The following is a 19,511-nucleotide window of genomic DNA, read 5'->3' as shown; positions in this document are numbered from 1 at the left end:
CATGTGCTGAAATATATAGTCAGGACTGCTGTGCTAACATAATAGAGAGGACTCCTGTGTGCACACCCAGCGGTCCTGAATCTATTTCAATGCAGTTCTGAGCATTGTCCGTAGGGGAACGGGAGGCAGTAGGAATGTACTACTGCTCATAATGGTACAACATCATCGTGACAGATTCACTTTAAAGAGGCTCTATCACCAAGAATGGTTTTCTTTAAATGAAGGCCGCTAACAGACATCCAAAGAGTTAAAGGGGTTGTCTCATCATAGACAATGGGGGCATATCGCTAGGATATGCCTCCATTGTCTTATAGGTGTGGGTCCCACCGCTGGGACCCGCACCTATATAGAGAACAGAGCCCGAAAGTGAAGGAGGGAGCACTGCGCATGCGCAGCCGCCCTCCATTCATTTTCTATTGGGCCAGCGAAAATAGATGATCGCTGGCTCGGCTATTTCCGTCGAGCCCATAGAAGTGAATCGGAGTGGTGGCTGGTCATGCACGGTGAGAGCCGGCTTGGTGGTGGATGGACCAGAGTCCTCCAGCCACCACCTTTCAGGGCTCTGTTCCCAATATAGGGGCAGGTGCCACTGGTGGGACCCACACCTATAAGACAATGGTGGCAAATCCTAGCTATATGCCCCCATTGTCTATGATGAGACAACCCCTTTAAAAGGTGACCATCCCACCAACTTGCTCCTTGGCTGCTTTTTAGCTTGGCTAAAGGCAGGACTGCGATCTGTGACTACACTTTAGCTACACTGCCTACAGGGATGTTAGGGTAGTCTGACACACGTCCCCCGTCTCATCATTGTTTCAGGCACAGGCACTTCTCAGACTGAACTGCAGTTACACATCACAACTCTGCCCTAATGCAGCTCAGTTATAAAGATGCTCTCATTTAAATCTGCCTTTCTTGTTGACCAAACCTCCTTTCCACATAACATTTATCATTGGGTTTAAAAAAATAAAAAATAAAAATGCTAAGGGCTCCCAGACAGGGAAGGCCCCGGGTCCTGACGGACTTACGCTTTCTACTATAAACAGTTTAAGGATATTTTGCCTGCTCATTTTATAGCTGCCTTTAACTCACTGGATAGGGCCCGCACACTTCCAAATGACACACTAAGGGCGCATATCACTGTAGTCCCTAAGGAAGGGAAGGACCCCTTATGTTGCCAGAGCTACCGTCCCATCTCCCTGATCAATGTGGATCTGAAATTGTTTTCTAAAATACTCGCCACTCGCCTGCTTCCTCATTTACAGAAACTGATCCACTTAGACCAAACAGGTTTATTACCTCTGAGAGAAGCCCGTGATAGTACCACGAGAGCAATTAACATGATCTACCGTGCCGTTACTTCCAAGACTCCAACTTTATTCCTTTCTACCGACGCCGAGAAGGCGTTCGATAGGGTCAATTGGGAATTTATGTTCGAAACCCTACGCCTTGTGGGAATGGGGGACAAAATGATGGCTCGCATTACTAATCTCTACTCCAACCCCTCGGCGGTGGTTAAGGTGAATGGTCAGTTTTCCATGCCCCTGTCCATTCGTAATGGTACAAGGCAGGGCTGCCCCCTATCCCCCTTGATATTCGTGATCTGTCTAGAGCCGCTTCTGTGTCACATAAGGGGGAACCCCGATATTTCAGGGCTACGGATTCATGAGACTTCGCACAAGGTTGCAGCTTACGCTGATGACCTTCTGTTCTTTCTTACCAATCCCAGGGTTACCCTTCCAAACCTTTTTCAGGAGCTAAAAATATACGCTCACCTTTCAAACTTTAAAATTAATTATCAAAAATCGGAGGCCTTAAACATAACCCTTCCCCCCTCCATGGTTCAATCTATTTCAGAGAACTTTCCATTTAAATGGGCTCGTTCGTCCATGAAATATCTGGGGATTTTTCTGACCCCCACACTCGCGGAACTCTACCAGGCCAACTATCCACCTCTTCTTCGAACAATAAAAGCAGATTTGGACAGGTGGCATACTGGTACGTTCTCCTGGTTTGGAAGGATATCCATTTTCAAAATGAATGTACTGCCAAAGATTCTTTTTTTCTTCCAAGCCCTACCGATCCACATCCCCAGACTCTTCTTCCACACTCTCTTGAAAATGCTGACCCACTTTGTATGGGCAGGCAAACCGTCCAGAATCGCCAGGTCAATACTTTTTCGTCCCAAGCTGGAGGGTGGTCTAGGGCTCCCTGACTTCCTTTCATACCATAGGGCATCGCATCTTCTTAGGATAGTTGATTGGTGTCGACAGCAGGCATATAAGCAATGGATCTCAGTTGAGCAGTCCTTCCTGTCTGCTCCATTGTCAGCCATCCCTTGGTTGTCCACCCAGGTCCCGTTGGAGGCTCGCCTACACCCCACAATTGGCCCCTCCTTGAAAGCCTTAGCAAGCATTCAGAATCGCCCGGGTATCTCTCCTTCCCCTTCTCCTATGTTCCCTATTTTGGGAAACCCACAATTCCCCCCAGGGTTAGAGCGCGGTCCTTTCAAAGAGCTCGTGAACTGCAACAAGTTCAGGGCCCACCATCTGATTACCTCGGATCAATGGCTCACCCCACAACAGATCTCTGAGACAACGGGACTTCCTACACTTAACCCCTGGCAGTCCAGACAACTCATGCACTTTCTGTCCACACTTCCTCCTGCGTCTACATACGTCCGAGCTAAGACAGATTTCGAGGCCCTCTGTGAGCAATCTGGAGTGACTAGACGCACCCTTTCCCGCACATATAGCTTGCTAATATCCCCCCCGGACCAACCTCCCCCCAATTTTGTCTCCCAATGGGAAACTGACTTAGACATAACTCTTTCATTAGAACAGCGGTTGAGATTATACACATGCATTCACAAATCATCTATGGCCAGCAATATTCAGGAAGCGGGCTTCAAACTCATGTCACGTTGGTACAGGGTCCCAACTAGGCTCAACTCCATTTTCCCATCTGCCTCGCCCATGTGCTGGCGTTGTGGCTCTGAGAGGGGTACATTATTACATGTATTCTGGTCTTGTCCCCTTCTCTCGGCTTTCTGGGACTCTGTGTGGGGGATCACATCGAAGTTTTCTACATACGCTCTCCCGAAGACGCCGGCCTTTTTCCTGCTCCATCAGTGCGAGATTCCTCTGGCATCCTACAACAAATCTGTGGTAAGACATTTGGTAAACGCGGCGAGAGCTTGCATCCCAGGCCTATGGAGGCAGTCTTCTGCTCCCTCCATATCAATGTGGATCAGTAGAGTCCAGGAGATTATGCGAATGGAGGATCTCACTTCTTCTCTGAGACACACTGAGAAAAGATTCTCCAAAACGTGGAGTCATTGGTTGATCTTTTATGATTCGGCTGATTGTAAGGCACTACTGGCGCCTGAGTGAGAGTCAAGGTTTGCGAATACTGTCCCCCCCTTTCCTTTACCCCTCCTCCCCTTTCTTCCTCTTCCCTCCCCTGTTTCCCCCTCTCCGTGTCTACATAATGTTTGTATTCAGGTTGCATATTACTGTTCCACAGTCGGTGGTGGTTCTCCCGAGTAGGGTTCTATAAGTTTATGACCTGTCGATTGTCATTTATTTTGCCTATGCTTTGTTACTGAGATGTATTCGCCATCAGTCTCATGGCCTGTTGGGCTTTGAGGTGTTTATTTTTACCTATGCTTTGACGCTGAGATGTATCCTGCATCAGCCTCATTGCTTGTTATGCTTTGCTCTATTGAAAATGGAAAATTTAAATAAAGAATTTACAAAAAAAAAAAAAAAAAAATGCTATGAGAAATGCTTGACTCCTTTGCCTATTTTTTTTTTTAAATGTTTTTTTGGTGGCATTTTATTTTTATTTTTCTGGCATTCTTCAAGTCCTGTAGAGAAGCTCATAGGAAAAAAATAAAAAGTAAAATAAAACAAAAAAAAAGTGCCATAAACACAGTATAAACCCCAAACCAAAGATACTGAAAACAAAAATGGTGTGTTTGTAAACTTTTCAATAATTAGCTATAAACATTAAAATGACATCTAGTCACAATTATTACGGTATTTTTTTTTAAAGCCCCGTTAAAAACTCTTAAACACCACAAAATGCTGTGTGTGTGCGAGTCATCTTGAGGTGGGTAGAAAAAAAAAACTACATGTAAATGCATCACACGCCGTCAATGTTCTTTTCAGGCATGAATTACCACTGACACAAAACACACCATTACATCATAACTTATACCAGGTTGATATGAAAGAGGAGAAGGCTACTAAATGACAAGCACATGCAGACAAATTCCACCTTGCTGGGATTAGGAGTTGGAACTCCGATGCCTGCAGCGCAATAAAATCAGGTATCAACTGAGATCCTAATAGTTTATATTTAATGGCTATATTTCACATGTCATCAAATAATCCTCTGCCTTACGGCCCAGAGGGAATTAAGAGTTTAAGAAGTAACACAAGACGACGCTCACCGGAGTTTGCCGTTACACCCATTGTCCTGACAACGCTGGCATTCCATGTCCTGACAGCACCTAGCAGTTACACAAAGCAGAGAGAGAGATATAATATAGTGTTAGATACTAATACTTCATCTTTACATTACCCAGGTCATCAGAAAGTATTCACAGTGATGTCATCCAAGCAACACCTGCTTCTCTGCAAGACTGTGCCAGTGGATCCGGGGGAAGGAATATGGAATTATCCGCTTTTTCATAGCAGATTGCAAACGCTATTACAAGATGCTAACTGAACATAAATCGCAATGCAGTTTTGGACGGCCCTGAGAAAATCCCTGGAAATCTAATGGGGCTGAGCAGAGCAATATACTAGTCCCCAGGGTAGTCATGAATATTAGGTCTCCCTGGAGAGAGCACTGGACCGAATGGATTCCAGCCTGGAACTGCTCAATAGTGTTGAGCGAACTTCTGTTTTCAAGTCTGGCGTACAAGGTTTGGATTATCTAAGAATTCCGTTATGGATTCCGCTACCACGGAACATAACGGAAGTCTATGACGGAATGCACCACAGAGGCTTATTCCCTATTGCATTCCGTCATAATCGAAGTCTATGGCCGGCACGGTTAGAAAAGTTCTGCTTGCAACAGACGGAAATAAAGTTATAAACAGATGGTACCAGCCTTACTTTCATACACAGAAAGACGTCAGACGCAAATGCTGGTTCACATACTCTATGCTGCTCTTGACAAGTCTGACATTTTAGGATAATAAACCACGTGATAGATACGTAGGTCTTTTTATCATGAGTGAGCCAACTTAGCGGAAAGGTTAGATTTTAATAAGCAGAGGCAAAATAGAATTCTTCTGTCTCAGTTAGTTCAACCAGTCAATTCTGCCGACAACTTCTCCAGAAGACATGACACATGCTTTTGGTGGTCTCAAAACTACCATTGGGGAGCTAAGCTTAAGCATGGTCTATATAAGGAGCTTTATCCATTGGCTAAAATGCTATTATAGGGATTTAATACGGACGGCTTATCCTTGGGATCTGATCAGTTGGTGTCCTGACACCCCACACATCTGCTGATGAGCTGTAGCGCTGGAAGTCAGCGCAGTGCGTTACACAGCTCCATCCATTTCTGTACGGGACAGAGCTGATTACTGCAGCACTGCTCCCACTGAGGTAAATGGAGCAGTACTGCAGTTAGTAGCTGTGTCCACTACATAATGGACAGAGCTGTCTAATTCCCGCACCACCTTCTGGCACTGGGCTGTCGGACCTCCAATGATCAGATACTGACAGCCTATCCTGACGACAGGTCAATATTAAACTACTGAAAATACCTTTATGAAAATTACATGATTTTTAAATGCAATTAATTTTTTTTACATTCTTTTAATTAAAGGCTTTTAATAAAACGTGCGTCTCACCTCACACATTGATGGCATATAGTTAGGATATGCCACCAACGTCAGATAGATGTAGTCTCACCTCTGGGACAAGCTCCTATCTCTAGAACGGAGCCTCGAAAATGAATAAAAGTGCACCATGCATGCACGGCCGCCCTCTATTCATTTCTATGGGACCGACAAAAATAGCCGAGCGCTGGCTCAGCTATTTCCAGCAGTCCCAAGTAAATGGAGTTGTGGCCATGCTTGCACTGTGCACTCTCCATTCATTTCTAGAAGTGGGACTAGCACCTATCTGACATTAGTGGCACATCCTAGCGATATGCCATCGATGTGTGAGATGACGCAACCCTCTTTAACATTACAAAATTTGATCCATGGGTAAATAGGTGCCCAAGAATCACATCTATATGGGTTGGTTGAAATAGCAGCCATTGTAAAGGGTGCACAAAGCAGAGGTAGTGGCTTTTGAATCAAGAAAGGTTTAGAAACTGACGTAGAGACAAGTTGTTGGTAGTCCGGGTATGATCTTAGAACGTGATGACTATGTGATGCTAACACCTGCAAAAGGACACAGCCTAAAGGGGTTATCCAAGAGTCAGGACTATCCATAGGACTGGCCATCAATATTAGACTGGTTGAGGGTCTGACTATCAGCAACCCAGACAATCAGGTGTTTAAAGGGTCTGCTTCAGTATTTACCAGGCTCCGCACCACTGTTGGTGGTTGCACAGCTCAGCCACATTCACTGAGTGAACCGTAGTACCAGGCACAACTGCAATTAAAAGTACATTTGGTCTCTCGAGACTAGGGTTGTCACGATGCCAAAATTTTGATACCATAAAAAAGTATTGTGATACTTGATACCATGCGAAAAAAAATAAAACACCAAAAAAGCTGAGTGCATTCCGCATTTTATGGAATGTCTGGTAAAAAGGCAAAGCCGGTATCGAATTGATCCGGTACAAAAGTATCTATAATTTAAAACCTGGTGCAACACTACGCGAGATACAATATTTTCATCACCTGATCCTCTTTCCTGGGCAAGTTGAAAGTAGACTCAACATACAATGCCTCAGACTCAGAGCCAATCAACATGGCCATTTTTCTGGTAAAACGCCTGTACTGGTTGTGTAGTAGCTATTCTTTACATTACATTTCGGTACTATATCACCTGTCCTGCCCTCTGTCTGTGCCAGGATGAGCTTGTCCTTTGGATGTCAGGTGAGGGGGGCTCCATTTATACTCTATACCAGGGCTGGCCAACCTGCGGCTCTCCAGCTGTTGCAAAACTACAACTCCCAGCATACCCAGACAGCCTACAACTATCAGCCTACAGGGCATGGTGGGAACTGTAGTTTTACAACAGCTGGAGAGCCGCAGGTTGGCCAGCCCTGCTCTATACTGTACAGGACTCTAAAAAAGCAGACATCCTCAAAGAAAGTTTATCGGTCCCTTGATGGCCCCTTCCAACAGCTGTTGGGCAAGGCTACCAAAAGTTGTACCCCATCCCCCCCAAGGTTAGGCCATATTTTAAAGGCGCTGCCCCAAAAGAAATGTTCTATATTTTTCAAACCAACCTGGATCTGAAAACTTTTGTACTTGAACGAAATTAAGGACACTCCCCTTGAGCTGTCAGCTTGATATAAAATCTAGCAGAGCAATGAACGTGGAGATCTCTGGATCCATGTGAGGTACAGGGCTGGTTCTAGCTTTGCTAGAAAGAGACTGTCACATACTACATGATGTCTGATTTTAATTTTTTTACATTAATCATTGGATAACCCCTTTAAAGTTATATCATAACCACAAGAGCACCCACTTTAGCTTAAGCTTCACGTACAAATTTTTTGGCTAGATTTTTTTCCCATGCATCATCTTTCGCTTTTCTCAGTACTTCTCGGTAAAACCATATGGCCTTAGGCTATACAAACAACAGATCATTTTGGCACAGCGTGAAGCACAACATCTCACATCAATGAACTGTAGCAGCTCCACATTTGTTGAAGACCATTCAAATCTAACCTAATGACCTATCATTTTCACAGAATTATAAGTTACAGAAGCATTGTCTGCCGCTTGCTGAAAATAACATGGTTGATAATCTGAGCAATTATGTAGGATTTGCTCAATGATGTTTAACCAGCACTGATGGAAAACAAAGAGAGGTGCCAGCCCGAGGAAGTGAAAGATCGGAGCAAGCTATAATGAAAGATTTTCTACATGGAATGTAACAAAACATTAATTCTGTAATGTAGGTAAAGCGGATCACTGTAAAAAAATAAATAAAAAAATAAATAAAAAAAAAAAGAAGTGGAAAAGACACTTTTAAAATATGGAATAATTCAACAAAATTTTAGTTGGTGGTAACTTTCGAGTTAAATACAGCTAAAGTTATATACAAAATGTATAGACAAAAGTCTTGGGACACAAGTCTTAATCATTGAACTCAGGAGTTTTATTCAGTCCTATTTCCACAGGTGTATAAAATCCAGCCCCTAGCCACGCAGTCTGCCTTTACAAACATTTGTGAAAGAATGGCTCGTTCCAAAGAGATCAGTGAATTTGAGTGTAGTACTGTAATAGGATGTCACCATTGCAACAGGTTAGTTTTGTGAAATTCAAACCCTTCTAGATAATCCACCATCAACTGTGAGTGGTATCATTAAAAATTTTAGGAACTACAGCAACTCAGCCACAAAGTGGCAGACTATGTAGTGTTAAAAAGCAGGGTAACAGAGAGAAGGTACATAAAAACATAAAAAGTCACCGATGTTCTACTGACTTAATAAATGCAGAGATCCCAACCTCCTCTGTTATTAACATCAGCACAAAAACTGTACGCCGGGAGCTCCATGGCATGGGTTTCCATGGCTGAGCAGCAGCATGTAAGCGTTGGATGCAGTGGTAATAAAGCGCTCACTACTGGACTCTGGAGCCGTGGAAACATGTTCTGTGGAGTGACTAATCACGTTTCTCTATGTGGCAGTCTATTGTATGAGTGTGGGTGCCCACTGTAACGTTTGGTGAAGGATGGCTAATGCTATAGGGTTGTTTTTTCAGGGCTGTCCTAGGCCCCTTAGTTCCACTGAAGGGAAATCTTAAAAGGGGTTGTTCATCTTCGGGGGCCCTTCAGCCAGACCCCCCCCATGTCGTCGGACCTGCAGAGGGAAGCATACTTACCTACTTCCTGCCACTGGGTTCCGGCTCCTGTGACCAATCAGGAAATTTACTAGCAGTGACAGGGGTGCGGCAGCAGACCAAAGAAGCTGGATCGGTGCTGAGCAGGTAAGTATGCTTTCCTCTGCAGGTTTGGCAATGTGGGGAGATCTGGCCAAAAGGCCCCCCAAAAGGTATAACCCCTTTAATGCTTCAGTGTACAAAGACATTTTGGACAACTGTATGCTTCCAACTTTGTGGGCACAGTTTAGGAAAGGCAGCTTTCTGTTGTGGAATGCAGCCCCAGAGCACAAAGCAAGGCATGGCTGGATAGGTTTGGTGTGGATGAAGTTGACTGGCCGCACGGAGCTTCCGATCTCCACCCCAACAAATACCTTTGGGATGAACTAGTCAGAGACTGCAAGCAGGGCCCTCTCCTCCATTATCAGTGTCTGACCTTAGGAATGCTCTTCTGGATAAATGGGCATAAATTCCCACAGATACACTCCAACATTCTTATAGATGGCCTTCCCAGAAGAGTGGAAAAGTATATGTAAATACAGGTCAACACTTGTAGACTACTATAGGGTCTTGCATACGGAGGGGCATAGCTTACCTGACAATACCTAAAGCAGTCTATTTTTAATATGATTGGAGCATTAACAAAGAAAATGTATTAATGGGATTTTATTAATACCTTAAATTATATAAAACTATAACTAAACTTTAGAGATGTAAAACAATGGAACTTGTTGGGACATGTTGGAAACAATGGCGGGTAATTCTTTAGATGAACTAATGATCTCATTTATTTGAGCAATTGATCCAGCAATTTAACATGTCCTTACCTTGTGTACTGCTTTGTTTTGATGCCATTTCCATGGGACTTTTTGATTCTGAAGCTTGTAGACGGTTGCTGCCATTGTAAGTGGTAGAGTGGGAGTCCCCACATACTTTTGTCACTGCAGTGACAGGCATATGTGGCACGCGGACGGACATGGCTGGTAGGTGTTCCTGTGTTAGGAGGCGTGCGTGCCTCGGAGACGGAATCCAGTGGCATCTTAGCCTTCTCTGTTGAATGTGTATGGGAGAAGTATTAGGCAAGAACATTTGAACTGGCAAACTAATTACAAAAATTAAATCACCATAACCACAACAAAAAGACTAGCGTCCGCGAATACATTTATGTCTTCATTTAATAAATAATATATACTCTGCATGAGGAACCTCCTGGTCTCTAGCACAGCTTCCATGAAGCAATTATTTGCCTACAAAGTTCCTACAGAGAGACAATGAAACCTGGAGGCGCCAAGGGTGCAAAGGAACCCAAAGAGGTCATTTATAGGGCTACTGTTTATCCAAAAATACTTCAATATGTAAAAGGAAGATTAATTAATCAATATTTTGCTACTCTGTCTGTATACATACCCGTGTAAGATTGATGTCCATTTTCCACAACTGAGTTACTCGTTGGTTTTGCAGAATCAACATCGTTTTGTGCCTCTGGCACGACGCTCTGCCAAGGAAATGAACCAAATATAACATGAATATGCCAGCTCGTAGCTGATTAGTGATCATATTGAAGGCACAAGGGTACAGATTATGTCAAGCTGAATAATAGCAGGATTATAGAAGGCTTAGAACCTAATACACTTTCACACTGGATGGCTAGCCAGGGCTTTAAGAGATTTCACTGGGGTTATGCTTGAGAGTGCAGGGATTACTGTAATGTTATGCTCAGCCAGTGAAAGATTACTATTGCATCAATGTCAAGTAACATTCAGAGTATTACTTGTGATATTTTATATTACGTATATATGTAATTATTTCAACATGATAATGTCAATTAATATTTTGCATGTAGCATTTCATGTCTTCCAACCAAAGAACTTACAAGCAAGGTCTACATAACAAATCGCTTTCAAATTAGGGTATTTATTTCTATACATTATAGCAATAAAGCTAAGGTTAATTCTTACTCATGTACGCTCAACGTTATAGAGAACAAAAAGGGATGTGAAAAGTTAAGAGAACACTACGGGCAGAACATACAGAATGTAAAAGCCTAGTGTCAGTCATGAGGGCGCGGAGCAGGACTCAAGGGTTTTCTCTTGTGTCTGGCACTACAGCAGTCAGTATGGGTGCCGTGCCGCTAATTGCTGGGCCGAGTAACGCAACTTTCACACTGGCGTTTTGGCTTTCCATTTGTGAGATCCGTTCAGGGCTCTCACAAGCGGTCCAAAACGGATCAGTTTTGCCCTAATGCATTCTGAATGAAAAAGGATCCGCTCAGAATGCATCAGTTTGCCTCCGATCAGTCTCCATTCCGCTCTGGAGACACCAAAACGCTGCCTGGCGAAGCGGAGCCAAACGGATCCGTCCTGGCACACAATGTAAGTCAATGGGGACGGATCAGTTTTCTATGACACAATCTGGCACGATAGAAAATGGATCCGTCCTCCATTGACTTTCAATGGTGTTCAAGACAGATCTGTTTTGGCTATGTTACAGATAATACAAACGGATCCGTTCTGAACGGATGCATGCGGTTGCATTATCTGAACAGATCTGCCTGTGCAGTTCCTTGACGGATCCACACCAAAAGTGAGTGTGAAAGTAGCCTTAATGGGAACAACTCCATTAAAAGCATTTTCTAAAACATTTTTTTTTTTTTTTTTTACTGATGAGCTATCCTCTGGATAAGTCATCAGTATCTGACCGGTGGGGTCCAACACCTGGGACCCCCGCCTATCAGCTGTTTTGAGAAGGCAGCGCGCTCCTGTCAGTGTGGCTGCCTTTTTGCAGCTTACCAAGCACATTGTATAGCGGCTATGCTTGGTATCGCATGTGAATGGGGCCGAGCTGCTCCTGGCTGCAGTTTAATATCTACATTACATATATATTTGCCTGTCACAGTGTTTATATCCAGTTCAGATTACAGATAAGCAGGACATGCACACGTCCCTAGACAAACAGTGTGAATTACGTTCATTTCTTTATGATCTGCATTACATATTGCCGTTGTCATCCCTTACATTGCACAAACAAGCTGTATACAGGGAAAGATCAGTGTTTTGAAACTAGGCAACGTAAATCCATGTATATACATTTCATGCAGAAGGTGGGAGCCTTTGAATACATCTGTTTCCTGTAAAGAGGACGATGTAGGATTGTATACAAAGGGATGGTAACAAGCACCTACTAGCACCATCACGCAGCGCAGCAATCCACCAGCCAATGAGAGATGATGCCATGATAGAAATCTAATGTGTTACATATTCCAGAGAATGTGGGTGTTTACAGTGATGCCCTTCAAATGTACCTAACATACATACACAGTATATTCCTGACTACAAATGTAATATTATACACACACACATTATATATATATATATATATATATATATATATATATATATACACATACATACACACATACATACATACACACACACACAACTGCAAATATTATCCAAATGAACATAAAAGTGCTTACAGACTGCGCGCCAAACACCATTTCAGTCTGATACGGCCACAAGTGGGGAGTCTGAGGCTAATATTAAGGATCTGCCGGATTTCTGCAGCAGCGGCAAAATTCAAACCAAACAGTGCAGATTTTACATTGCAAAAGGGTGAAATCTGCTGCCAATATCCGCAACACAAATTAATGTGCTGCGGAATTTAAAATCCGAACATCAGGTTACGCCAGGTCTATATAAAAAATAATAATATACATTTGGTCATGGGTGAGGAAGGGGACGGGCCGACAGGCTCCTCTCATTTACCTTTTTCTATGCCTGTTTTAGGTGTAGAAAAAGGTCCAAATGCAAGACAGCTCGGCCGGCGTCTATGCAACTCTGGCGTCCACCGCCAGCTTAGGGGTTTATTAGGACCGGTGTTGAACACGCTGATCTTAATAAATGTGTCTCTTTGTCCTTTATTTACCCATGTAATGTTTCAGTCCTCTTACTGGAACTTTTTTCAAGCAGTAAGGACTGAAACATTGCAAGGGTGAATAAAGGACAAGTTTTTTACTGCATGTGGAGGTGCTGTGGAATCTTTTCTTCTTCTGTATTAGAGGCTAGTTAGCAGCTGTTCCTGACTGTTATATGTAAAGACTTGTTTTATCTCTCAGTTATCTGCTTCATTTTCGCTTATCTTGGATGACATTTTGGGGCTTTGGAACCAATCACTCAAGTTACACTGGTTCCAACATACAATGGTTGTCCTGGAACCAATTAATATTGTAACTTGAAGGACCACCTGTCATCTATACATGCAGTGAGGAACAGAAGTATGTGAACACCCTGCAATTTTGTAAGTTCTCCCACTTAGAAATCATGGAGGGGTCTGAAATTCACATTTTAGGTGCATTCCCACTCAGAGACAGAATTTAAATGATTTTTTTTAGGAAATCGCATTGTATGATTTTTAAAAGAATTTATTTGTCTTGCACTGCTGTAAATAAGTATTTGCAAACAAAGGCTTCTGTACCAATATTACCCCTGATTTTTTCAGGTGTTCAATTACAGAGGTCAAACGTTTCCTGTAGTTCTTGACCAGGTTTGCACACACTGCAACAGGGATTTTGGCCCACTCCTCTAGATCTCCTCTAGATCTGTCAGGTTTCGGGGCCATCGCTGAGCAACATGGAGTTTTAGCTCCCTCCAAAGATGTTCTATTGGATATAGGTCTGGAGACTGGCTAGGCCACTGCAGAACCTTGATATGCTTCTTACAGAGCCACTCCTTGGTTATTCTGGCTGTGTGCTTCGGGTCATTGTCATGTTGGAAGACCCAGCCACGACCCATCTTCAATGCTCCAAATGATGGAAGAAGGTTGTTGCTCAAAATCTCACAATAAATGGCCCATTCATCCTCTCCTTAATACAGTGAAGTCGTCCTGTCCCCTTCGCAGAAAAGCACCTACAAAGCATGATGTTACCACACCCATGCTTTACAGTAGGGATGGTGTTCTTGGGATGCAACTCATCCTTCTTTTTCCTCCAAACACGACGAGTGAAGTTTAGACCAAAAAGTTCCACATGACTTTCTCCCATGCCTCCTCTGGATCATCCAGATGGTCATTGGCAAACTTCAGAAGGGCCTGGACATTTGATGACTTGAGCAGGGGAACCTTCCGTGCAATGCACGATTTGAAACCATGACGGCGTAGTGTTCTACCGACAGTGACCTTTGAAACTGTGGTCCCAGCTTTCTTCATGTCATTGACCAGCTCCTCCCTTGTAGTTCTGGGCTGATTCCTCCCCTTTCTTATCAGCTATACCCCACGAGGTGAGATCTTGCATGGAGCCCCAGTCTGAAGGGAGACTGACAGTCGTCTTTAGCCGCTTCCATTTTCTAACAATTGCTATAACAGTTCATCTATTTTCACCAAGCTGCTTGGCAATTGCCCCGTAGCCCTTTCCAGCCTTGTGGAGGTCCACAATTTTATCTCTGGTGTCTTTTGACAGCACTTTAGGTCTTGCCCATGGTAGTAGTTGGCGTCTGACTGTGAGATGGACAGGTGTCTTTAAAGAGCTCAGACAGGTGCTACTAAGTTAGATTAATGAGTGGAGTAGAGGTGGACTTTTTAAAGGCACAGTAACAGGTCTTTAAAAACCAGAATTCTTGCTGTTTCTCAGGTGTTCAAATACTTATGTTCAGCAGTGCAAGACAAATAAATTCTTAAACAAATCATACAATGTGATTTCGTAATTTTTTTTATTCTCTCTCGGAGTGGGAATGCACCTACAATGTGAATTTCAGATCCCTCTATGATTTCTAAGTGGGAGAACTTGCAAAATCGCAAGGTGTTTAAATACTTATGTTCCTCACATTTCCATTGGAGACCATAAAAAACATATCTAAGGTACATACCGCTAAACATCAGTGTACACATACAAGGTAATATAGCCTGTAATATGTCATGATGTGGCTGAGTATCATGAGGTAGGGGCTCTCTGCTTTGTGCAGAGACCCCCCTACTCTGCTCTCTGCTTTTCTTGGGTAGGATGTAATGATGTGGTGAAGGCCTAGCTTCACTGTATACAGGTAACGTATGTGACCATGCATATTTTTAGAAAAAAGCCGCAAGCTCAGTAGAAAAAGGGCAACCCTCACTAATACAACTCACAGCAAGTCTCAATTCCAGGCTTTTGTGGCCTTGTTGCTTTCTTTACTGAAGCTGGAATGGTAGTAACTAAGTGCATGTAGAAAAATGCAACTGAAAGGCCCTGAGGGAAAAGAAAAAGTTCACTATTGTTCATATGAAAAATAGGCAACATATTTTATTACACAGCTGTCAGTAAAATGGCAGCTTTATTGTATGCACATCAAAGGAAAGAGAATATTTCATATTGGTATTTCTGTGGTTGACCTCTGTATTGTTAGACCGCACACTAGTTCACAAGCACACTGCAAACCTGGTGATATACAAGTAGGACCATGCACAGGTCAATAGAATAATAGAATAAACCATCATCACGATATTTCCTTACGGGTATATTCACATATAGCTGTTAAGGGTGCTAATAAAACGACATTTCATACTACAGGTGAAACTCAAAAAATGTGAATATCGTGCAAAGTTCATTTATTTCAGTAATGCAACTTAAAAGGTGAAACTAACATATGAGATAGACTCATAAACACGCAAAGCGAGATATTTCAAGCCTTTATTTAGTATAATTTGGATGATTATGGCTTACAGCTTATTAAACCCTAAAGTCTTAATTTTGAGGTACCCTTTGCTCAGGGGGTACGAATTAATTAGCTGACAAGAGTGTGACACTTTGAGCCTAGAATATTTAAACTTTTTACAAAATTCAAATTTTAAGCTGCATTAATGCAATTCCTTTTAATTTGCATTACTGAAATAAATAGACTTTTGCACGATATTCTAATTTTTTTAGTTTCACCTGTACATCGGAGAAAAATTAATGCGTTTGCTGAGGTGGTTTTTGGTGGGTTGCATTTTTTTACAGGTGAAATCCATTTATTTAACATGTTTCACCAGTAAAAAACGCAATGACATTCAACAACTGTATCAGAGACACATGTGGAGGGTCCAGTGGTTTTCCACGTGGTTTTAACTGCACCACATCAGCCACGTGTCATACAAGGCTAATTTCACACGGACAATGTTTTCCCCTGGATGTCGTTCCTTTTGGACAGCATCAGGACTGAATACTGACCCATTCATTTCAAAGGGTATGTTCACACGAGCATTGTTTTTCACCATGTCCGTTCAGGAATATTCACAGCATGTCCTGTCTTTGGCTGGGTTCACATCACATTTTTGTCATAAGTTGAATGTATTTAAATAAAAAATGCCCGAGATAGATACCATACACCATGGAGTTCCATTGTTTAAAAAAATAAAATAAAAAATTAATACTTTTTTTTTGCTGGACTTTGCAGGATGGAAAAACATGGTACACTACTCTTTTTCATCCTGCAAAAAAACATTTTTTTACATTAAATGTATTTATTTATTTTTTTGCATCCATGTCCAGCCTTTTTTTTTCACTTAGGGTGGCTATGAGATGCTGCATGTAATTCTTGATTATTATATATATTTTTTTTTTCACGTGTGTAACAAATGACAAGGTGTGCGCCTAGTCATAAATTAGGAGCATCCTCCGGCAGCGCAGGGGGGAATCAAAGACCAGCGTAAAATGTTGGTCTCTGTAACTACCCCCCATTTACTGCAGATGTACTAAAATCAATATTTCTAAATAGGATTGGATTATGGGGCTCACCAATTTAGAGTCTATTTCCCAACCACGCAGGCTGTAACTTTCAAACCTTCTGTTCAATTAAGTGGTATCCATGTATCCGATTCCACCATATCTCCACCATCTAGAATGCTAACTTTTATTAAAACATGCCCAGTGAAGGCACCCTACACATTTTGGCTTCATTTATCTTTGACTTTCAGGTTTGAAAAGAGGGGAGAGAAATGGCTGGTGGCAACATACTTCAGTCAGTGAGCGGGCTCTCAACCTTTGGAATGCTTCATTTAAAAATACTTGTCTAATTTGGTTTCAGGCTCCATCACAACGTGTCCCGTATCCACCAAATAACTGTATCATTGTGGGTGTTATCAGGACAACGCATACCACAGAGGTCCATCCTCCCACTGACACTTCTGTTTGGAAGAGTGCCTAGCATCTGCAGCCAGACACCCCGGGCTGAATGATAGCACCAGCATCCCTGTCATCACTCATGAGCCAACTCCACAGAGCGATGTGTGTTCCCTTCTAGTGTATACTACCATTAAATAGGAGAATGATAACAAAAAGGAGATAAAAAAAAAAATTGAGAATACATATATTTAAAAAAAAGAAAGTCTGAGAAGATAACCCAGTCATGCAACACATGCACTAAAATGTATCATAAAGGACCAACATATCTAGAACAACTTGGCTATTTTCCCATTTCATGTCCTAAGGCTCGTTAAAAAGTTGGACTTGTATATTTGTATATTATTTTCCCATGGAGCACTGCCACAAAGTCTCCATACACAATTAGTCTACTGAAGGAGTTTATGAAGAAGGTGACGTAGTCGATACGCTGTATGCTTTAACAAAATATGCTTAGTAAGGGTACTTTCACACTTGCGGCAGAGGATTCCGGTAGGCAGTTCCGTCCCCGGAACTGCCTGACGGATCCGGCATTCCGGATGAAAAACTGATGCATTTGTCAGACGGATACGGATTCAAATGCATTGCAATACCAGATCCGTCTCTCCGATGTCAATCTTTTTTTTTGCATTTTTAAAGGTCTGCGCATGCGCAGACCGGAGAGCCAGATCAGTTTTGCCGGAACACTTAATGCACTAACACTTCACAACTTCAATGTAAATTAATGCCGGATCCGGCAAGTGATCAGTATTTTTGGCCGTACAGAAAACTGCAGCATGCTGAGGTATTTTCTCCATCCAAAAAACTTGAGGGACTGAACTGATGCATCCTTACTGGAAAACGCAAGTGTGAAAGTACCCTAATACTGTTGCAGATGGCGGTTTTCCACAATTCATTTACCTGTGGTTCGTTGCTTCGCGAAGAGGGGACCCCCTAATTGTTAGAATTTGTAGTAGTGATGCCACTAGAAGGTGGCGCTAAGCTTTGGGAAACGTCACAAAAGAGACATGCGAGACTTCTGACTAGCCCAGTAATGCCCCGATGGAGGGTTATACCAGAGTACAGAAGTGTGAGACTTGGCTGAGGGTGTCCAGCGATGGCCCAGTGAAGGGGGATCAGCAAATTGCCACCCAAGAGGGCAGTGCGGAGGACAGAGTGGTGCAGAAAGTCTTGGCACTGAGCTGAAACAACCCATCCCAGTCTTATGTATATAGCAGACCACCAGTCCACTAGACTTGTATTAAACTTTGTCTGTTTATTCCACACAGTTCCCAAACCTAGAAATACAACTGCTATCGGGTCCGGTATTCCAAAACAATGACCCCCCTACACACTTTCTAGACATGATTCCCACCGACTTAAGGACTTCTTTTTAGGACCTGAACAACATTATGCTGGATTCACTTAACACCATGATGTAAATGATGTAAATACAGCTCACCCTTTGAAGCCATTTAAATATCAGGCAGCTGAATGATAAACCCCTGTTATGAGAGCAGTCACAGGAAACGTGGGAAATCCATGTCTGCATTCACTGATTGCAGAGGTTTGGCTGTAACACCCAGCAGCACATTGAGAAGTCCCATCTCCTGTTCCCATTCACAAAAGTCATTGTAAAGTATCGTAAATGGAGTCTCCTTCCTGTTGGTAATGAAAAGAGAGCTGAGAAATATCTGAATACTGCAAGGGCTTTTCCCAATTTAATCAAATAACCACACTTAAAAGGGAGAGACTGAAAATGAATATTACTGAATTACCGGTACTAATATAGCAACAAGGCAAACCAACTTTGATTAGTCCTATGCAAGTTAGACCATAATGTCAGAAAGGCATGTCTGGTTCATATTAGCTACATCTAAGGCTACTTTCACACTTGCTGCAGTGTGATCCAGCGGGCAGTTCCGCCGATTTGGATGTGACGGAAAGCATTTGTGAGACGGATGCGGATCAGTCTCACAAATGCATTGCAAGAACGGATCCATCTCTCCGCTTGTCATGCAGAGAGACGGATCCGTTTTGGATTTTTTTTCACATTTTTACCGGTCTGCATGCGCAGGCCGGAAGGACGGATCCGGCATTCCAGTATTTTGAATGCCGAATCTGGCACTAATACATTCCTATGGGGAAAAATGCCGGATCCGGCATTCAGGCAAGTCTTTGTTTTTTTTCGCCGGAGATAAAACCGTAGCATGCTACGGTTTTCTCTTTTGCCTGACCAGTCAAAACAACTGAACTGAAGACATCCTGAACGAATTGCTCTCCATTCAGAATGCATGGGGATATGCCTGATCAGTTCTTTTCTGGTATAGAGCCCCTGTGACGGAACTATATGCCAGAAAAGAAAAAAAAACACTA

General features: G+C 42.7%; 1 protein-coding gene across 1 annotated transcript in view; it reads right to left on the bottom strand.

The window, feature by feature from the left end:
• The window catches only part of SMTNL2 (smoothelin like 2), a 112,807-nt gene that overhangs the window by 38,149 nt on the left and 55,147 nt on the right, over positions 1-19,511 (bottom strand). The window contains 4 exon segments of the mRNA XM_044283905.1: positions 4,457-4,516; positions 9,859-10,016; positions 10,018-10,081; positions 10,439-10,526. Of these exon segments, the coding sequence (XP_044139840.1) occupies positions 4,457-4,516; positions 9,859-10,016; positions 10,018-10,081; positions 10,439-10,526 (370 nt within the window).

Source organism: Bufo gargarizans, chromosome 3 (genome assembly GCF_014858855.1).
Source record: "Bufo gargarizans isolate SCDJY-AF-19 chromosome 3, ASM1485885v1, whole genome shotgun sequence".
In the NCBI taxonomy this organism is placed as follows: Eukaryota; Metazoa; Chordata; class Amphibia; order Anura; family Bufonidae; genus Bufo; species Bufo gargarizans.
Note: the sequence above shows the minus strand (reverse complement) of the source record. Positions and strands in the feature narration are given on the sequence as shown.